The sequence below is a fragment of the Grampus griseus genome (assembly GCF_964374135.1).
Source record: "Grampus griseus genome assembly, chromosome: 12".
NCBI classification, from domain to species: Eukaryota; Metazoa; Chordata; class Mammalia; order Artiodactyla; family Delphinidae; genus Grampus; species Grampus griseus.
In genome coordinates this window covers 28,281,169-28,302,387 of record NC_139006.1, presented here as the reverse complement: position 1 = coordinate 28,302,387, position 21,219 = coordinate 28,281,169, and the positions used below count along the sequence as shown (strand labels likewise).

The window sequence follows — 21,219 nt, the reverse complement described above, 5'->3', positions numbered from 1 at the left end:
CCTCGAGAAGGCTGTCTGCATTGGGAAGCCTTCAGTTGACCCCCTGCTTCTCAGGCTGGCCTGCCCTCGGTCAGCTGCCTCTCCAGGACCTGGGAGGTGGTGGGACCTGCGTCCCGGGGCTGTGACAGACACACGACACGGTGGACACCACCTGTGCTATTTCCTTGCTTTATTTCATGTGAAAGACATTGAAGAATTTGCAGCATTTCCCCTATTTGTGTAAGCTGAAATTCAGGGAGCTCTGAACTCTCTTTTAACCCCTAAACTGCTCTGAAAATACATTTTCTCTCTCCCGCAGTATGCTAGAGTTTACTGTTAAGTATTGTTTTCCAGATGTTAACCCTGGCTGGGATTTATTATATTTAGGACACAGTTAAACATGCCTCAAGGCAGCCTAGTGGTTCCTGGAATAGAAGTATCTGCTAGAACCTAGCCTCACTGGGCAGATTTATCAGGGAAGCTCCGCCAGCACCTCTGTGCCCCAATTGTGGCGACCCTTCCAAAAAAAGAAATGTGGGGGAAATGCACCCCTCTGCTTTGTGGAACAGTATAAATGCATCACGTGTGTGGATTACTTACCTGTCCCCACCTCCCACCCCCGCCGTACATCCCGAGCCTCGAGCCAGGCAGTACTTGTGGAAACAGCTGTGAGCTGGAAGAGTCTGGCCCAAGTCCACCAAACAGTAGAATAAGAAAGCGTAGCCAGTATATTTGAGTTCAGATACCTTGTATCTGATGACTCAGTTCAAAACCATTTTAAAGCTGACACTGCTTTTAAAAATACCTACCTTTGGCCTCCTTCAGACCACAGGTGTTCACTGCTTCAGAGAAACTGAAGGCTATCGTAGTAATTATAGCAATGTAGAAGTGTTAACAAGTATCTGGCTTTTTTAACAGGATTTTTCACGTTTTAAATAGAAGTTTTAAGTTATCTCTAGTAGGATTCATTGAGTTACGTTATAGTGGAGTTCTCGTCCTGTTTTGCTTCCTAACTGAAGACATCAGCTTAAATTAACAAAAGCTTTACATTTTGGCTCAAAAGCTTGATTGCAGCTCCTCCTTGAACAAAAGAAATTGCGAGCTTGGGCACTAATGGCCCGGGACTCCTTCTTTTATGTGGACGGTGTGGGTTAGACTAGACCTGAAGGGACTTTAAGTGGTTCTCAGAGTACATGGCTGTCAGCACTGTCCTCTGTTCTGTGGCCATGGGTATTTTAAATCACATGACCCACTTAAGCTTAATTTAACTGTGACAGGATGCTACTTAAAAGCTGTGTCTCGGGATGGGTCAGATACAGCACCGATAAAGGATGTGGGTGTATCAGCTGCACACACCGGTACCGGGAGCAGCAATGAGGGGCCCAGGGTTGGGTCCTGACACTCAACCCCACCAAGCCCTGAGGACGCTCTGCTTCTAATGTTTCCATTATTCCCAGAAGGAGCTGCCAGAGCAGGCCTAGACAGGGCTGTGATGTGTAGCAGATTTACTGCCCAGGGTGCACAGTAGCTGTTTTTAACGTACGGCTTGTAAGCTGAATGTTCAAGTTTAAGGGAAAAAAAACTTGTGTGAGAACCGTCAGCCTCCAGGTTCCTGGAGAGCGGTCCCCTCTGCAGCCCGGCTGGACCGGCGAGCAGTCCTGTCCACCTGCCCCGGAGCTGTGGTCCTGAAATCCCTTCTGACCCAGAGCAGTGGCCGCAAGATGACCTACTTCCCATCAGGCAGCCAGGCAGCTGTTAGGTACTGCAACATCTTTCTATGCAGGAAATAAGCTTTTCTTAAAATTAAAGAAAAAGTAGCAGAATAAAGATTCCCAGTGACGAATGGAAAGAGTGATGGGAAGAGGCGTGCAGGCACATGTCGCAGACCGTGAAATATTTCAGGTCTTTGTTTTCCGACCACAGTTCCTTACTCTCTGCTTATGTTCATCTGTCCCTTTGAGGCAGGAGGAGGAGATTTTCTCACCAAAGGAGGAGATTTTCTTCCTACAAACTTTTGTATGTGGAGGAGTAACATAAAGATAGACACAGTCCGCCTTCTCCTTTTTGCTGAATCTTCTCTGTGCGTTCCACACGAGATCTGGCAACACCATCACAATTGCCGGGAGAAAAGCAATTTAAACAGCACATTTTTTTCTCTAAGTAAATCTTAAAACGAATCTCTACAGATTGTTTTAGGGACTTTTTTAATGGAATTATGCCATGTATACCATTTTGGTCTGTTCCTTTTGCTCCAGTTAAGTTTTTAGGATGTATTCATGCTTTGAGTATGGGTATAGCTATTTATTTTCATTGCTATGCAGTATTCGATTGTAAAAATCTGCCACAATTCATATCTCTGTTCTGTTCACAGTTACGTTGTTTCTAGGTTTAGGTCATGACGTCTTGTTTTGTACCTGGGGCACACATGCAAGCGTTTCTCTGGGGTGGGTCATTGCAAGCAGAACTGGTGCTCATGGGGGTGCACTTTTTAACTTTATTAGATAAAAAAAAGAGAGGTTATATCTACTGACACTCCCACCAGTAGTGTATGAGAGTCTTCACTGTTTCACATCTTGGCCAAAGCACACTATTTTGAGACTTTGCCTGAATTATTTGAATTCAGGGATTTTTTTTTTAATTTAATAGTTTTAAGCAGCCTCCCCCGGTTCCAGGACCTGATGAAGACATGACTGTTAGATCCTAGGTCCTCCTTTTCCAGTTTTACAATTGAGGAAACTGAGGCCCGTAGAAGTGAGCTGGTCTACACCAGATCACACGAGGAATCACCCAGCTTTACCAGAAGGGACCAGCGCCCGGTGCCCTGACTCCCAGTCAAGGTCACACCCAGGCCTCCCCCTCCTGCTTTCACATTGCTTCTTTTGTTGGGAAAGTCCAAAATCGTCCTAAAATAAGACCAAACTGAAGAGAATCTGGAGTTATGTTTCAACAAAACTCAAGGGGGGAAATTAATATTTAGAGTCTTAAAAAAAAAAAGGAATTACTGCTATTGCTGTTTTCTGAATCAAATTGTTCTTTATTGCAAAGAGGATCGGGAAGGGGTGGGGAGGCTCCTTCTGTGAACGGCTGGGTGCAGTAGGGATTGCTTTCCTCTGCACCAAGGGAAATCCCGGAAGTCTTTAGAGCCCAGAGTGTTGAGGTTTCATTTTCAGCCTGTCGTCAGATCAGTAAGGTGTTCAGCATAGAGCAGGAGAATCCCTGTGTCCGTGTGATTAGACCATCAGGACAGGGGGACTCGGGCTGTGCTGCCACCGTGAGAACCACTGACCGGGCGTTTCCCAGCTGCCCCTGTGCGGAGCATCGTGGCAGTCCACTCAGGGGCGACTTTTCTGTTTCCTTCTAACGCTTTCTTGTTTTCATTTTTCAACCTGGACATCATGTTAATATAATTTGAAGGATAATGGCTTTGCGATTTCCCAAGGTTTGAGGAGTCTCGGAGTCTCACATTATGGCTGTGTTCCTAAATGAATAGAGAGGAAAATTATATATATAATAGGTGCAGTGGTGTATGTCATGCACTCCTGGAAATGGTCACCAAGGGGGTATGTGCCCAGTGCCGGGTCCTTCGCCTGCAGTCATATGTTCAGCAGAAACACACTGAGCTTCCGTGTGTCCCCGAGGGTGACTGGTACCTGGTGCCAAGCAGTGAACTTTCAAAAGCGGGTGGTTCCAGATGATTCCTAAGAATCTGACCTGAATAGCTGGGTGCATGGAATGCCCTTTAGCAGAAGGAGCAGGTTTGGGGGGAAGGACCGAGCAGTCAGTGGGAGGACTTGGCAACGGCCTTGCACCCCCAGCTCTCCAGGGTCAGCAGGTCGTTGGGACATTGGGCTCAGAAGGAAGCTGACTCTCGGAAAGTGACCATGAGAGCTTCAGCCTGGGTCATACTGAGCACGGTGGGGTGGCTGAGGTGTCAGAGAAGAAAGCAGAGGGCCAGGCCTGGGAAGCAGGCCCACGGCAAGGTCAGCCTCCCCTCGGCGTCCAGTCTGCCCGGGCCTCTGGAGTCCTCAGCTGGAGTCTGGAGTCCAGGCTGTCCAGCAGCCAGAGGAGACCCGCCTCGGTCAGCAAGCGTAGCCTCGGGGGCTGTCACCTTCTCTGAGCAGCCTTCCTTAGCTCCTGTTAACCTCGCAGTCAATCCAGTCCTCAGCTGTCTCAAAACAACTCCTGCTGCATCAACCTCTTCCTTTAAGTAGAAATGATAACTCCACTGGATCCCATGTTAACTTACTGCATCCCCCATTGTTTCTTACTTGTCCCACCGCAGCCCTGGAATCCCATTCCTCACGCTTAGCAGCTGTGGACCCAGCCAGTGGCTTAGCGTGCTGTGCTCCAGTTCCCTGGCCCGTAGGATGGAGGTGTTAACAGCGTCTACCTCCTAGGGTTTGTGAGGATGACATGGGTCAGTTCATGCAAAGTGGCCAGAACAACCCAGCACATCAGGACTTAATATGTTAGTTGTCATTATCCTCATAATCTGTCAAGGTTTCTCATGCTTATATTCCAAACCCTGTCACGTAATGGAACAGGCCATGGGTAACGGTCAAGGAACTGGCTTGCTGACTGCAAGGGACCCAAAAGAAAGGGCGGGGGGGGGGACAGTGGGTGAGCAGTGAAGGGGGTGGGGCCCTCTAAGCCCCACTTTAAACAGATTTCTTCCCTTTATTGGTCTTTTATATTCTGTTTCTAGGAATGTCTCACGTGAAGAAAGAGTTCTGCTTTAGGGAAAAAAAGTAATCTTGGCTAAGCTGCTGACGAGGGTAACGTCCTAGCCCCTCTCAGCCACAGTTCAACTCAGCAAAACCTTACTGGGTTCAGTGCCTGCTGTTTGCAGAGCGTGTGCTGGGTTCCACGGGGGGGGAAAGGAATAAGACTGTTCTCTGCCTCCACGCAGTTCGTAATATAATAGGTACCCGGACCCCATGCCAGGCAGTCTGACATGTGTGCTGTGCGGGGTAAGGGGACAGCACAGAGCGGGGGTCCTGGAGAAGCAGCTTTGAGCAGGGGCAGGATCACAATAGGCAGAGATGCGACAGCTAGAAGCCCAGGCAGTGGGGACAGTGTCCGGAGGACCATCCCTCCTCATCCACACTGACCAAGTGACACAAATGGTGTTCGGCCTCCAAGCTCAGTCTGGCTTGACTGGGTGAGGAGGGAAAGAAAAGGGAGGGTGGGGACCGTGTTCGCCGCGTGCCTTTCTGCTCAGGTTTTGGAGCAAGAGAGTGATATAACCAGAGCTGCGTTTTAGGAAAATGCATGTGCAACAGCACCACTGGCAAACTATCACACGAGGCCCAAAGGGATGGTGAGACTTTGGATTAAAACTTTCTCAAACAGAATTACTCTCAGAGTTCATTTTCAGCCTAGCTCCTTAGGGCAGGTTGGGCCCTGCTATGTTGTTATTGCTGTACGGGAGGAATCTTCCTAAAAGAAAAAAGCCACAGCACAGTCTGCTGCCATCTGAAAGCCTGCACTTCTAAAGGGTATAATACATAGTGACAGTTTTGATCTACGCCAGTGGGTGTGGGTCCCAGTACTTCACCATCCTCTGCCTGCATAATTTAAAATGACAGTTTCGTGTCAAAATGAAATGTGAGTGAAGTTCCTTGGATATTTATAAAATATCAAACAGAATCATGTCAGCAAAAGATGGGTCTTTTATTACTAAACCACACAAGGATTTTTGTATGTTTGGAGTTGCTGGCAACTCATCTACAAGCTGACCTTCAGCCACAGCATAGACGAGGTGGTCCGCGGACCAGAAGGTATTTTCACCCGCTGCAGTAAAAGGATGTCACAGTCTGCAACCAGATTGTCCTCAAAGACCGAGGCGCAGGTCAGTGATACAACTTTTTCTGTTTCGTACTTTTAATTATTAACGGTCCACGTTCCCCTGAGAAAGTGGAATTTGCCAGAGCAGATGGAGAAGGCTGTGGTCTGCTAACCTCAGGACAGCTTCCTGGTTTCCAGCCTCTGGCCGGACACCTCAGGCCACCAAGTTTGGACAGTTTTTACGTGCAGCTCCAGACAATCCTGTCCGTGCCTACGAAAGTGTGTGGACACGCATCTCCGTTAATTTACTAATGCTTCAGTTCTTTAACAACTGGTGCGGGGGGCGGGGGGGACTCGGTGCAGACGGCGAGCGCGGGGGTCAGAGGGGCCGCGGTAAGCGCTGCAACATCTGGCCGCCTGGGGCCAGGTGCGCCTCGTCCAGGTCCGGGAGCCCCGCCCCCTACGCCGTGCGCCCCGCCTGCCCCGCTCCCGGCGCCGAGCGATGACGTCACGGTCTGCGCCGCGTGCTGCAGAAACGGGAAGTGGGACCAAAACAAAGGAGCGGCGGCCGGGAGCGGTCTTTCTTTTCCTACCTCCTCCGGCTTCCGCCTCGGCCCCGGCCGCCGACCCCCGGGAGCCGTCCGATCATGTCCAACATGGAGAAACACCTGTTCAACCTAAAGTTCGCGGCCAAAGAACTGGGCAGGAGTGCCAAAAAATGCGACAAGGAGGAAAAGGCCGAAAAGGCCAAGATTAAAAAGGCCATTCAGAAGGGCAACATGGAAGTTGCGAGGATTCACGCCGAGAACGCGATTCGCCAGAAGAACCAGGCGGTGAATTTCCTGAGGATGAGCGCGCGGGTGGACGCGGTGGCCGCCAGGGTCCAGACGGCCGTGACGATGGGCAAGGTGACCAAGTCGATGGCCGGTGTGGTTAAGTCGATGGACGCGACGTTGAAGACCATGAATCTCGAGAAGATCTCCGCCCTGATGGACAAGTTCGAGCACCAGTTCGAGACGCTGGACGTGCAGACGCAGCAGATGGAGGACACGATGAGCAGCACGACGACGCTGACCACTCCCCAGGGCCAGGTGGATATGCTGCTGCAGGAAATGGCAGACGAGGCCGGCCTCGACCTCAACATGGAGCTGCCGCAGGGCCAGACCGGCTCCGTGGGCACGAGCGTGGCCTCGGCCGAGCAGGACGAACTGTCCCAGAGGCTGGCCCGCCTGCGGGACCAAGTGTGACCGCGGAACCCGCTCTCGGGCGTCCCGGCCGCAGCCACCTTCGAAGACGGATACTCTACGCTAGAAACTCGCAACCGGCCGGAATGCTGAACTGCTCTTCCTCAAGATGCTTCTACCTTTGGGTTTTACAGTGCTCTCCAGATACACGAAGACGTCCCAGGCCTTCTCCACTCTTAAATGGATTTGAAAGTTCTGTATAGCTTGTTATCATGTGTATTTTTATAGCTGCCTTTTAACAGATCTGGTTAATTTGGCGTATATGAATCTTTCTTAAAAATTTGGTCAAAACTCTAGTTCCTGTGTATTCAGTATTCTGCCCGAATTACCAGAATTGAAGGTTTTCTTTTTAATTTTGTGTAATCGATAATATCTAGAGTTGACGGGAGGTGATTACTTAGGTTGATTACAGCGCTATCAACACCTCATTAAGAGATTTATTTCATGGGCAGTGCTATTCTGTGTATCCTTTGTTTATTGTAATCAGATCCAGACTAAAGGTGACTATTCATCTGTTCTCATAACTTACACTAAAATTACTTTACGATTTTCCTGCATAATGTTCAGTTACTGTTTACGTCCTATAAATTTTTCTTATGGTAGTTGTCTTTATAACTGGAAATGCCACGTAACTTCCATTTATCATAAGAGAAAAGTGTTCATTTATGGGTTTAAGATTTACAAGGTTTAACGTTAGTATGACAGTTTTTTCCAAGTGAACTTCTCTCTTATGTTTCTAGTTATTTTCCTATTTAATTAGACTTTTTTTAAAGTATGGCAATTAGCATGACAGTCACATTACTCTGACGTTGCCAAAGAACCGTTGATTGGTTTGAGAAAGCCCTGGGACTGTGTGTGTGTAGGTTTTGTTTTGATTTTAATCAGAAATAGAAATAAAATTAGAACTGCATTTTAGGTTCTAATTATTTGCATTTATTATCTTGTCTTAAAAGCAACAGCTCTTTTAAAACCTCGAAAATACAAGTTGGAGTGTTTGGCTTAGCCATGCAAATCCCTTACACATACATGCAGCCACATGGAAGTCTGGGAAGGACAGATGCAGGGTCAGACAGTAGGCTCGACCCTCTCAGGCCAGAGCCCAGATGTGCTGCCTTCCATCTTTCTGGAATGGTGGTGTGTAAAGTGAAAGTGAAAAAGCAGAGCCTGTAGCTACCACTTTCTCAGAGCCGCAAAACATGGAGAACAGCAACTTGCTTTTGCCTTGGCGAGCATATTAATCTAAGTTAAACACTTAAGGATGTTTTAAATTCCCTCTTCCCTTCACTGGAGAGAATTCCAGTATTTCAGAAAATAATTAAACGGACTCTTCCAAGCCCTTTGAAAGATTGAGAACCAAGTATTCACTGTTACAATATGTCCTACTGTATGAATGTGTGTGTATTAAGGGGGGAAAAAAAATGAAGAGTTGTGTGCAGATGAGGACTGGCCCTCGTATATAAGTGTCATTATGTCTGACTGGATGTTGTTCCAAAGTCTTCTGTAAGGGACATCTGCCAGTCGTCTGCCCCAAATCCTCTTTCTAGAACTTGTCCCTTTTGGTGTCACCTTTCATCCACAAGGTTGCCCAGAGGCAGCTGTTGGTGAGCACAGCATGAGTCCTAACCCCTCTTTAGACTGAAAACATCATTACAACTTAAATAATAGCTTGGTGTTGATCCTTTGGTAAATTGAGGACCCTTTTATAGTGCAGATAATTCCCAACAAAACTAATATATTTTGTGAGATTAAACAATGCTTATATATGCTTGAACTTTCTTAAAATATGTTCATTTCAAACTATATGAATGTACATTTTTATGAAACATAAATATTTTCAAAAGCATACCAGGCCCATGAATTATTTCCTCAGTTTTGCAGTTGATGAAATGCTGGAATATGAACCACAGAAGTTTGTCAAATAAATCATTTTAAACTTCATGTTATTGCATACTTACTGTACATCCTGTTTACAAAGCTATTTAAGGAAAAAGAATTCAGAGGTTGATTTGGTTCAGAAAGCATAGTATTTTTCCAGACTCACCTTTAGCACCTGAATTTCTGTTTGCATGAATATTTCTAGAAGCCCAAGTTGTTATTTCTTTACTGTAATAGTTTCTTCGTGGCAACAAGGTTCTTCCTCATACTGAAACTTGCCTAGGCTCAAAGGAGAATTTCCAAAAGGATCCAGCTCAAACATACCGAGGAAATGGTTCATCTTCCATGCAACTACTAGTATAATTTTTGCTCTTATTTCTCCTTTGTATTTTTCTGCCTTCAAATTCACAGTTTCCAAATGGATTTAGAATAAACTTTTAAGTTTACTTTAGGAACTATTTAGTTTATTTCAGTTCAGATGATAACTGCACTGTTGGAGACGTTTCTTACTACAGATGCTTCTTCCTGAAGGAGACTTAATGTGTGTGTGCCTTTCAGATGAGGGTGCCGTGTGCCCACCCTGCTGTCTTCGATTTGAAAGGGTGCCGCCTAAAGTAAGCACCCATCTGACAACCTTATTCACTGAACGTGATCTCAGGGTCAGCCAGACAACCTCACCTCATTGAGCAGAAGTGAGGCACCTCATGTTCTAGATTCCTCCTCTGCAACAGGCATGACACCCTCTTGGAAGCGTTTCCATAGCCAAAATCCAAAGCTCAGGACCTCAGGTGCTGTTGGCAAAAAGCTGTGAGCCTGTGGTCATTGAACAAACTGATGCGCAGGCCCCCATCTCTTTTTTTTCTTTTAATCAACTGGTTGGAATGAGACAGTGCCTGCCTGGTGTACCGGGGTTTGTTTTCCTACAACCAGATAGTAGGTTCCATGTGGGGCAGGACCAGTGCATCTCAGTCATGGTTCCTGGGCATCAGGTGGTATACCCAGCTCAGTAGGTGTGAATGCAGATCTCCCTTGGGTGCTGTCACTCGTGACCACGCCCAGAGCTCCCCGGTGACAGCATCACAGTGGGTGCAGGGGCCCTCAGCAGAGCCCAGATGTACCCTCAGGACCACCCTGTCCTCTTCCTTCATCGTGTTTCTCCAAATTGAGGTATTTGCTCCTGCTCTTTAGGGTTTGTACATCCTCCATCCCTCCTGAACGGTGTCAGGACAAACAATTCAGCAGTGTTTGTTGAGAACAACTGAATACAGTAAAAGATTTGGACTGAGGTGTGTCAGATGCTGGCTGTCTGGGGCTTCTTTCTAGAAATAAAGACATGCTTCTGCCTTAAACAGTCTTCAGTGGAGTTAGGTAGATAAGGCACAAGCAAAAAGAGGAAAATACACAAGTGTACACAGGTGTGATAGAGTCATCAAGATGAGTAATGTCAGTGCTCTTTGCACACCGTTTTATACCTCAGCTTATACAAGGGGGGAAATCACGATGTAAGGTGTGCTCCGAGCTAATCAAATCATGAAACAAACTACACGGAGGATGGGATTATAGTGTCCTAAAACTGGTTTCTTTTTTCTTTTCTTCCTTTTTTTTTTTGAAGTAGCACTGCCTTATGACACATAAGTTTCATGTTTACAACATTCTACTTCTGTACACACTACAGCAAGCTTGCCACCAAAAATTTCGTTTCCAGCCATCACCTCACAGTCGATCCCCTTCACCCATTTCCCCCTCCCCCTGCCTCTCCCCCTCTGGTAACCACTACTCAGTTCTCTGTATCTGTGTGTTTGTTTTTATTTGGTTTGGCTTGTTCATTTATTTGGGGGTTTTGTTTGTTTTTTTATAGTCCACGCATGAATGAAATCATACTGTATTTTCTTTCACCATCTGCCTTACTTCACTTAGCATAATACCCTCAAGGTCCATCTGTGTTGTCACAAATGGCAAGATTTCCTTCTTTGTGTGGTTGAGTAATATTCCTTTGTGTGTGTGTGTATATATAATCTTCTTTATCCATTCATCTGTCGATGGACACTTAAGGTGGTTTCCATATCTCAGCTATTGTAAGTAATACTGCTATGAACATTAGGGTGCAGATATTTTCTGGAATTAGTGTTTTTATTTTCTTTGGATAAATACCCAGGAGTGGAATTGCCGGTCCATAAGTAGTTGTTCTGTTTTTAATTTTTTGAGGAGTATCCATACTGTTTTCCACAGTGGCTGCACCAATTTACATTCCCATCAACAGTGTACAAGGGCTCCCTTTTCTCCACATCCTCACCAACACTTGTTATTTCTTGCCTTTGATAACAGCCATCCTAACAGGTGTGAGGTGGTATCTCATTGTGGTTTTTGTTTGCATTTCTCTGATGGTTAGCAGTGGTGAGCATCTTTTCATGTGCCTGTTGGCCACCTGTATGTCTTCTTTGGAAAAATGTCTCTTTGGCACTTCTGCCCATTTTTAAATCATGTTGTTTGTTTTTTTGTTATTGAGTCATGTGAGTTCTTTATATAGTGTGGATATTAACCCCTTATCAGATATATGATTTACAATTACCTTCTCCCATTTGGCATGTTGTCTTCTTGTTTTGTTGCTGGTTTCCTTTGCTGTGCAGAATCTTTTTAGCTTGATGCAGTCCCACTTGTTTATTTTTGCTTTTGTTTCCCTTGCCCGAGGAGACATATCTAGAAAGATACTGCTAGGACGAATGTCAAGGAGCATACTGCCTACGTTTTCTTCTAGGAATTCTGTGGTTTCAGGTCTTGCGTTCAAGTCTTTAATCCATTTTGAGTTTGATTTTTATGTAGGGTGTGAGGTAATGGTCCAGTGTGATTATTTTCCATGTAGCTGTCCAGCTTCCCCAACACCAGTTATGGAAGAGGCTATCCTTTCTCCACCGTATGTTCTTTGCTCCTTTGTCATACATCAGTTGTCCGTATGTGTGTGGGTTTGTTTCTGGGCTCTCAATTCTGTTCCGTGGAATTGGCTTCTTAGAAGAGGTTGGGTTCAATCTGAGGCTTCAAAGAAAAAAAAGTGGGGATTACACAAAGGTCTGAAAAGCGAAAACTACGTGGGGATTTGACTGGAGTGGAGGGTTTGACATCAAGAAGAACAAGGAAGAGATGGGACGCATTGCAAAGGGCTCGGAGGCCAGATTCAGGGTTGACTGAGGGCGGGAACAGGATGTGAGTCATCAGGTGTGCCATCCAGGTGACGGGAGAGGACAGGCCAGGGCAGGGGAGGAAAAGGCATGATGCTTCTGAGACATCCAAGGGCACGTGGGTCACTCATCCACCCCGGCTCTGGCTCAGCCGCAATCCCGATGCCCAGGCTCTGGTCCGAGGACCACCTCTGACGTGGCCTGGATCTCAGCCCTGCTGCACCTTAGATCAGGCTGATGCTCTGTCACTACTGCTAACGTTTTCCTCCAGTATTTTTTACATCAAATTTTTTACATCATCATGAAGTGAATTTCAGTAAGACACTGAGAAAAGGGTTTTTACTTGTGTCGATTTTAAAAATGCACGTGAGAGTTGCGAGTTGTTTTATTTGGGGCAAAATGAGGACTACAGCCCGGGAGACAGCATCCCAGATAGCTCTGAGAAACTGCTCCAAAGAGGCAGCAGGGGAAGGTCAGTATATATGTGATTTTGGTGAAGGGAGAGTACATGCAACTGAGCACATACTATTTTGCAGAAGGTTTCTGCTAGTCACGAGGAGCAGTCGTCACCATGAAGGATTTTAGTGCTTTTCTAGATATGAACAGATAGAAGAATTGGGCTCATAAAATCAGCTTCTGAAAACATCCAACTCTCTGAAGACCTGTTCTGCCAGTTTTTCCTGGAGCACAGAGTGCCTTGTTTTTGCTGTCCACTTGAACTCCTTTCAGGGGGTGTTGACAGTCAGCAGCTGCAGCAGCACAAGAGTTAATCCTTGTAGAGGTAGATGGCAAGGGCCAATGGAAAATGCCAGTTTGTAGTTGACACTTGGCTTGACACAGCTCCGACTTGCTGCATTTTTCATAAAAGAAATCATTTTAAGTACATTTTAATTAAACGTCGTTGGTGCCTTTCCTGAGATCCAGTTGTTCAAAGGCACTTAACAGGATAGCTTCATCTTTTCACCATCCCCCCCTCAACCCCCGCCCCCGGCCCACAAGAACCCAAGTTACTGGGGTGGCAGACAGATGAGAAATGAAGAGTGAATTGCTGTTTCGTGCCCATGTCGAGCAGAAGGGGATCCCAGTGGCCAAAATAAAAACACTTCTGTAAACACAAATATCCTCAGCTGTAGCAGGAAACAGTGAAGAGAAATCAAAGTAAATTGCCTTTTAACTGCTTTTCTTAAAGTGACCATAAGGGTGGGGGTGGGGTGACATTTCTTTTTAATATTTACTTATTTACTTACTTATTTGGCTGCACCGGGTCTTACTTGCGGCATGTGGGCTCTAGTTCCCCAACCAGGGATCGAACCCAGGCCCCTGCATTGGGAGCACGGAGTCTTAACCACTGGACCACCGGCGAAGTCCGGGGGGTGACTTTCTGTAATTGTATTTTGTTATTGTCCTGCGACTCTTTATCTAGTGGGAGTGAATGGTCTACAAGTGGAATTCTTAGATCTTGTTAATTTTATGGCATAACAGGCAGTGGTATATTTAGGGACAAAACCTTTTAAATTTTAGTCATACAAAATTCTGTGCATGATTTGGAAGATCCTTTTACAACTCCTCTCTCTATTTATTATCTTAAGAGCCCCAGTTTGAAGAAGTCCTACTACAACGTGTGGGAAATACACCAACTGAACCAAAGATTAAGTCAAAAGTCTGGCAGAAATCAACTGCTAGCCTTTACTCCTTAGAGAGGCTCTCAAATGTCCAGGGAAACATTCACATCCGGGGAATTTTCACATTTTACTTCCATTGCACAAACTTGAAATCCATGAATTCAGAGGACTATTCACCATCAGTAACAATTCAGAAGATGCTCTGGGAAATGTTCACTGATGCCGGTCAGGTCTCAGGTGGTTAAGTACCAGAGCTGGAAGGAACCCTGGACACTCACCCCGGGCTCAGGGGTGGGGACAGATGGTATATCTTTCCTTAGTCGCGGTTAGGAAGTGGTCAGGAAGGTACTCCCACGTGTCCTCGGGAAGGCGGTCTCTGATCTTTCAACAACTTCTGATGTCTTTTTTGTTAACCACACGTCATTGTTTCTACTTAACCCGTTATTACCATCTGAATAGATTCACCCACCCCCTCCACCCTGTCTGCATCGTGTTTGAAATCGGGCGCCTCCTACCCTCTAACCAGGGCTGAAGGCTTCGTATTTGGTTTGATTTTCAGTTCCTTCCAGCCCTTTCGATCGGAGATGATCTGTATCACCTTCTCATATTAGATGTCCCTGCCGAGAGGACAGACCACTTCTGCTTCAACTTATTACATCCATACACAGGGAAGGGGGGTGGCTCATCTCCCCACCGAAGCCCCCAGGTTTCTGGGCTATAGTCTAGAGTCCCTCCCCACCTCGGCAGACACCCCTCCCCCTTCATCACAGACTCAAGTCTTCTTGCCCCTTTCCTGTCCTGCTAGATGGTCGGGATGGACTTTGAGGTGCCCTCCACTCCACCAAATGCAAGGCCGGCAAGGACTGGGCCAGAGTGCACTGTGGTTTTCAAACCAGACTCAGCTCTCAGGGGTCCCCTCCTGTGGCTCCTCCGGGGTCTTCTGCACTCCCACCTCCTCCTGTGAGCAGCTCAAGGGCCTGCAGTGCTGGCTGGGGAGGGGGACTGCGTGGAGGTGGGGAGGTGCTCCCCGCTCTGTGCAGAAGCTCACAGGCACACAGGCTGGGAGAAAGGCCCACCATGACTTTACTCCAGATACGGAACAGTGGACCCCGAGCTGTCCAGGCAGGGACTCCGGCCGAGTCTCCCTGATCCAGGTCACATCCACTCTCCCCAGGGCTGGAGCCCCACCTCAGCCACAGGGACCCCCCACCAGGAGAGCCCCACTGGGGCACTCAGAGCCCCGCCCGCTCATCACACACTCTGCTGCCCCCACACCTCGAGAAGTGGTCCTTTGCTCACTGGTTAACCAGCGCTGTGTCTTCCTGTGTCGGTTGCAGGCTGGGCCTCACAGCCCCCTGCTCACTTCATCCCACAAATATGCAGGGGCTGGGCTGCCCCACAGGCGCTGGGGAAACCCGGCCAACAAGCCAGATCTGCCCTGTGGGTCCCACATTTGGAGGGAGAGACAGACAATAAACAGAAAGACAAATACATGTCAAACCTGTCAAGGGAGGGCAGAGGCCTGGACCCCCACTCCCCCACCGTGACGGATCAGGACCCTCAGGACTCTGACCTGCTGGGGAGACATGTGTCCAGGAAGAACGCAGGAAGCTGCTGGCCCGTGGCTGCCCCGTCCCCCTGGGCTCGTGCAGGCCCTGCACACCTGCCCCCCAGCCCAGAGGCGTCCCCAGAGCAGTCCCAAGCACGTCTGGCTTTCTTTTCAGCTTCCTGGAGAGAATTGACAGCGTCAGCCTGGTGGACTACACGCCCACAGACCAGGTAGGTGGGGTTGGGCCGCGACCACCGCCCGAACCGGGGGACACTGTACCCTCGGGGCCCAGCCATGCCCCTCCAGGAGGCTCCCTGCGCCCCCTACCCCTGAGGTCTGAGCTCCTGGTCGTCCCCTGGAGTCCATCCCTCTACGAGGCCGACCCTGGGAGCTCAGTTACCCTGGCCTTGAGCCTGCCCCTCGAGTCTGTCCTCACACTTCTCATCGGGCTCACAGGGGCCACCGCCCTCCACTTCCAGAGTCACTGCGGTGGCCAGTTTACATCCTAATGGATCTGGTGACCAGGAAAGAAACCCTGACACCTGACAGGCCAGCAGAGGTGTCAGCCTTGTGAAACTGTACGGCTTTCTCATCATCTTTTACCTTAGAGACTAGAACTGTGAGAAGAGAGAGAGTGAGTCTGATCCGGAGCGGCAGCTGGCGGGACGGGCGCCTCTCCCCAGACACTGGCGGGCTGTTGGGGACATGGTGTCAGTCGGGAAAACTCAGGAGTGATTAAAAGAAGCTTCTGAAGCAAATAAAAGCAGAGCCATCAAGTCTCCAAGACCAAACCAGTACATTAACTGTGACTTTCTCCGGGGAGCGAGACCAAGAAAGAGCATTTGTCTCTTGGTCTCTTAAGTCCTGTTTCTTTTCCGATGGAGAGAATTGCTGTTTGGGACACTCGCAGCCTGTGGCTGCCCCGGGCTGTCCTCCTGAGGACAGGGGTCACTTGTTTGCTTCTCTCTTCTCTGCCCCCAGGACCTCCTCAGGTGCAGAGTTCTGACGTCAGGGATTTTCGAGACACGATTCCAAGTGGACAAGGTCAACTTCCAGTAAGTGTGTGGACAGGACCCTCCCGCGGGGCCCCCAGGCCTGGGGTCGGGGAAGCGGCCTGGATACCGGGCGACCCCGGGCCTGCAGTGCTGCAAACCCGTGTGCGCGCCCGCAAGCCCAGGTGTCGGTGCAGGGAAGGGAGGCACTCGAGCCCGGTGGCCTCAGTCAGGTGCAGAGGAGGAGGACTCAGGCAAGGGGCTGCCCAGGGGGAAAGAGAGCCAAGCAGCCACTGATCACAGGGCTAAGGGCCGGGATCAGAGAAATACCGGGGTGTGGACACCCATCTGGGCCCGACTGGGGAGGCCCCGCTGGGCCCGTCTGCAAGGTCACCTGGGGAGCAGAGCCACGGGCCAGGGGGAGGGAGAGAGCAAAGGACAGATGTCCTCCCGCCCCCGGCTAACGGCACCCCCCAACCCATGTTCTCCCCCAGCATGTTTGACGTCGGAGGCCAGAGGGACGAGAGAAGAAAATGGATCCAGTGCTTCAACGGTGATTTCTCCCTCTCTCAAGAAAATGGGGACAAACCCACATTCCCTCCTGCTGCTGTGTTTCAGTAGCTTTCAATCCACTCACCTATCAAGTGTCTTAGTCCCATGAATATGGAAGTTAAGCATCCTGGGGTCACACTGTCTCTGCTAGTTTGGGGGCCCCGGGTCAATTCTGCGATCACAAGGGAGCTCTCCCCGGACATGGGTGGCTGTAACTGCTCTAAATAACCAAGGTGCCTCCCCCACTCCTCCCACCCAGACGTCACCGCCATCATCTACGTGGCCGCCTGCAGCAGCTACAACATGGTGATCCGGGAAGATAACAATACCAACCGCCTGCGGGAGTCCCTGGACCTTTTCGAGAGCATCTGGAACAACAGGTGACAAGACAGTAAACTCGGTCTCCCGCTGCGTTTAAAATGCCTCTCGGCTTGCTTTCATCTTTGTTCTCTGATGGAGTCCTTCCTTGTGATAAATCTTCTAAAACCTTAAGACGCTTCTTTCAGTCCATTTAATGTAGAGACTTACTTAAGATGGGGGTGTGAAGCTGATGGGACTTTGTCACGAAAATCCAGAACTCTGATTTGGAAGCCTAAGGTTATATACGGTTCAAAATTGGTTTCGTTTGGTTTTTAAAATGCAAAAAGCGCCCATTTAAAACATCCGCTCATGACTTGATGACCCCTGAGCCCCTCCCTCGACTTGTCAGCGAAGTGACAGGTCCCCACCCAGACCCTCAACACCCAGCTCCTCGCCCAAGAGCCGCAGATGCCCTGCGTGACCATCTCTTCTGTGTCTGTTGTTGTGAGAGCTTTAACTTCTCCCGCTTTTCTGACCCTTTACTAGTAAATTACACCACACAAATCCGAGCGTATTTATTCCTGACGTGAACCTTGGCTTTGGCGCCAGTACAGCCCTGTGGAGCTGAATCCTCCTCCTGAGAGTTTATCCTCATGAGGGAGTCTTGTGTGCAGATGGAGTGGGGGCTGAGGTTCTGGGGCACCAAATAATCCCAAGCCCGGCGCCTCGTCCGGAGGGCAGCACGTTGTCCTCTCCATGGATAATGCCTGCGACAGAGGTGCCTGCTCAGGCAGTGGACCCACACCTGTGTGTGTTTCCTGCTCCTTTCCAGGTGGTTACGGACCATTTCCATCATCTTGTTCTTGAACAAACAGGATATGCTGGCAGAAAAAGTGTTGGCAGGGAAATCAAAGATTGAAGACTATTTCCCAGAGTACGCAAATTATACTGTTCCTGAAGACGGTAAGATTCCAAAATAAGTATCTTGTGATTAAGGGAAAGAATTGTTCTTTCCATAGCCCTGTAACTGTAATTCCGACGGTTCTGATGAATCTAGGAAACTCAGTTAATTTAGATCAATCTTCTTGACTCCTGCCCCACCCTTAGCTTCTAGAGTATTAAAATGTCCTTAGGGTCCCATTTGTAAAATTTTCAGAGTTCAGCTTGGTCCACGCTGAGCAGGAGGAGGAAGGGCAGCTTGACGTGAATGCGGGGTTTGCAGGGAAGCTCTGCCTCCCGGGGCCCCGTGTCGGTCGGTCCGCCTGGACCTGCCTGCTGACCCCGCACAGTGACTGACCGGGAAGTCGCTGTCTGAGTCACTCCGGCCAGGCCCGCAGGGACGGGGCAGCAGTGACTTCTGTCCCGAGCTGCCCGCTGCCGACCACCGTGTTGAGGCCTCTGTCCCCAGCGATGACTTTGGCCACAGCATGGTGACTTCATCGGGTGACCAGCCGTCCCGGGAGGCTGTGAGGCTCCTGGGACGTGGGAATTTCAGTGCTGAAGCCGGGAAGGTCCCGTCTGGCAAACCTGGAGGAGTCGGGACCCATTTCCAGTGGCTGCTCTTGGGTTTTGAGTTTCCTGGGCCACCAGAGTCTCCAAGGAGGGATTTGCTTATGGCAAAATAACCCCACTCCTCAAGGTTTAATCCCAAACTGGATAAAGCAGGATGAAGGGGGCTCTCCCAGAAACTTCAGTTAGAAGTTAAGAAACCTATCGCGGTCTTTGCACCAACTTCAGCCAGCTGGCGGGGTGCTTCCTGGGCCCGGGTAGTAGCCGCCGTCTGGGAGCACCCCAGCCCCCATGCCACCCACCCCGCAGCAGCCGGGCCTGCTCTGACCTTTCCTGGGAACCAGCCCCTCGCTCCCCTTACCCTGTCTGGTCAGCATTTTTCCTGGGAAGTCTCAGGATGAGCTGGCAGCCCTCCCTGCAGGACGGTTCACCAGGTGCAGGCGACTGGGGGCCGGCTCACCAGTCAGTGAGACGCTTCATCTGACTTGAGTAGAAGCTGTTCACCCGGCACCAAACAAAAACCACTGTTGAAGTCAAAGTGACCTGGGAGGAGGAAAGGGACGAAGGTCACGTTTCAGTCTTTGGCTGCATGGCCCGTGTGCTTCCGTGCTCTGTGTGCACAGCCTCCATCCAGCTGTATCTGTGTGTCATGTCATTTAAATAAAATTCCCTTTGATTTTCTACAGCGACACCAGATGCGGGAGAAGATCCCAAAGTCACAAGAGCTAAGTTCTTCATCCGGGATCTGTTCTTGGTGAGCATTTTCCTTGCCCTTTGCTGTCCTGCCACCTTAGGGTGACCCCGCTCTTTGCACTTAGTCTCTCACGAGCTTATTTAATCTCCCCCAAACAATGAGGGATGGGAAGGTGTCGTTCCTCATCTCATAGCTGAGCACACAGAGGCTCAGAGAGGTCGGACTTCCGGCCTCAGGTCACACAACTTCCCAGCAGGAACGGGCAGGGTACAGGCCCCGGGGCAGCACTGAGATGACCGACCCCGCTGGCATGTTGCCTTTCAGTGGGATGTGGGGTGTGGCCTCTCCTCAGCTCAAGGGTCACATGGAAACGGACCTGCTCAGGTTCAGATGTTCCCTTTTTGAAAAAACTCTGTATTTTGAGATGATTTCAAGCTTACATAAAAAGTGAGAAATGGGGGGCTCAGCCCTGACACAGACGCCCCCACCCCCGGCCCTCGGTCCCCCGGAGCTGACGGGCTGCATCTCCGCAGCGCATCAGCACGGCCACGGGCGACGGCAAGCACTACTGCTACCCGCACTTCACGTGTGCCGTGGACACAGAGAACATCCGCCGCGTCTTCAACGACTGCAGGGACATCATCCAGCGGATGCACCTCAAGCAGTACGAGCTCCTGTGAGCCCCCCAGCCCCGCCCCGCGCCCCAGGGCCACCGGCACAGAGCAGCGAGTCCCCGTCCATTGTGCGGGCTCGCGTGACCTCCGGGCCCCCGGCCACCTCTGCCCCCACCACCCCGCCCCGGTCTGTGTGGGGGTGAGGGGGCCCCGACTCGTGGAGAACTTGGCGGATGGGGAGACGCACTGGCCCAAGCGTGATGGGGCGTCGCCCTTCTGACCCCATGGGCCCACGACTCAGAGGAGCCCCAAGCCGCAGTGGGGACAGAACCCCCTTCAGTCCTGTCTCCAGGGGCGGCTGGCCTCAGCCTCTGTGTCAGAGCCCCTCTGACCATCCACACATCAGCAGAAACCCCCCCCTCGCTCTGGCCACACGTGTCCCATCCACGATGGTCCCCAGACTCACGCTGCTCAGGCAACGGCCTCCTTTCATAGGTTCTTTTTGTTGTTTTACTGCTGGTTTATTACACTGTACAGACCACGAAATGTAATATTATTTTGTATAACTACTCAAGGAGAATCCCTGTAGATCTCCGTGCCTTGACTATGGCTGTCCCTGTAAAAGAAACGTGTTTCTGTTGTGCTGAACAGCTGTCATCATACTGCCGCTTGCTCTGAGAAAGGGAGTGAATGGTGTATAGAGTTTAGGGTATTTTATCAGGTTGGTACTTTTTAACAATACTCCTTGATAAATATATATATATATATAAATTTATATAAATATAAATGATACACGTTAATCATCCACATTTCACAAAATGCCACACCCACATCACAAGCTTCTTTCGGGGAACCAAGGATGTTTTTTTCTCTCCAGAAAACATGTTTCTCAATTATCTGGCAATTTAAAGACTTTTCCAAGGTCACCCATTCCCTTAGTCAAAGTTTTTGAACCACTTAACTTGACCACAGGTCTCATCGTAAACGAAGAGTGAGAAAAAGACAAGGGTTCCAGGCTTGTGTCTGGCCTTGGAGAATCAAAGGATAGAATGTGATTTGCCTTTTGAAGAAGGAACATTACAAAGCCTTTATTTGAAATACAAAGTCAAAATACATGGCTGTTTCTCAACCTTGAAAGACTTGCAAATGCAGCCTCATGAGTTACATCCAGCTCAAGACCTAGAAAGCCATTCTCGTCTATCCACGGCCTTGAGGGCGGTTTTCAAAGACAATCTTTTAAATTGTCCAAGCTTATATTTCAGCGACACAAATGCAGAGATGGGGCAGCCTAGCCTGCGTTACTGCATTAACTTCCATTTCGTCTTTTAG

At 49.3% G+C, this 21,219-nt stretch overlaps 2 protein-coding genes across 2 annotated transcripts in view; both read left to right on the top strand.

Annotated features, from left to right (window-relative positions):
* GNAL (G protein subunit alpha L) overlaps window positions 1-19,956 on the top strand; it is a gene marked incomplete at both ends in the record, with an annotated part of 71,263 nt that extends 51,307 nt beyond the window's left edge. Inside the window, 7 exons of the mRNA XM_082668473.1 lie at window positions 15,405-15,459; window positions 16,211-16,284; window positions 16,716-16,774; window positions 17,033-17,153; window positions 17,906-18,036; window positions 19,269-19,336; window positions 19,810-19,956. Coding sequence (XP_082524599.1) covers window positions 15,405-15,459; window positions 16,211-16,284; window positions 16,716-16,774; window positions 17,033-17,153; window positions 17,906-18,036; window positions 19,269-19,336; window positions 19,810-19,956 — 655 coding nt within the window. The remainder of the gene's footprint in view (window positions 1-15,404; window positions 15,460-16,210; window positions 16,285-16,715; window positions 16,775-17,032; window positions 17,154-17,905; window positions 18,037-19,268; window positions 19,337-19,809) is intronic.
* Window positions 6,309-9,217, top strand: CHMP1B (charged multivesicular body protein 1B). The gene has a single exon (XM_082668431.1). The coding sequence runs from the start codon at window positions 6,414-6,416 to the stop codon at window positions 7,011-7,013; it is 600 nt and encodes a 199-aa protein (XP_082524557.1). The 5' UTR covers window positions 6,309-6,413; the 3' UTR covers window positions 7,014-9,217.
* Window positions 19,957-21,219: the final 1,263 nt, after the last annotated feature.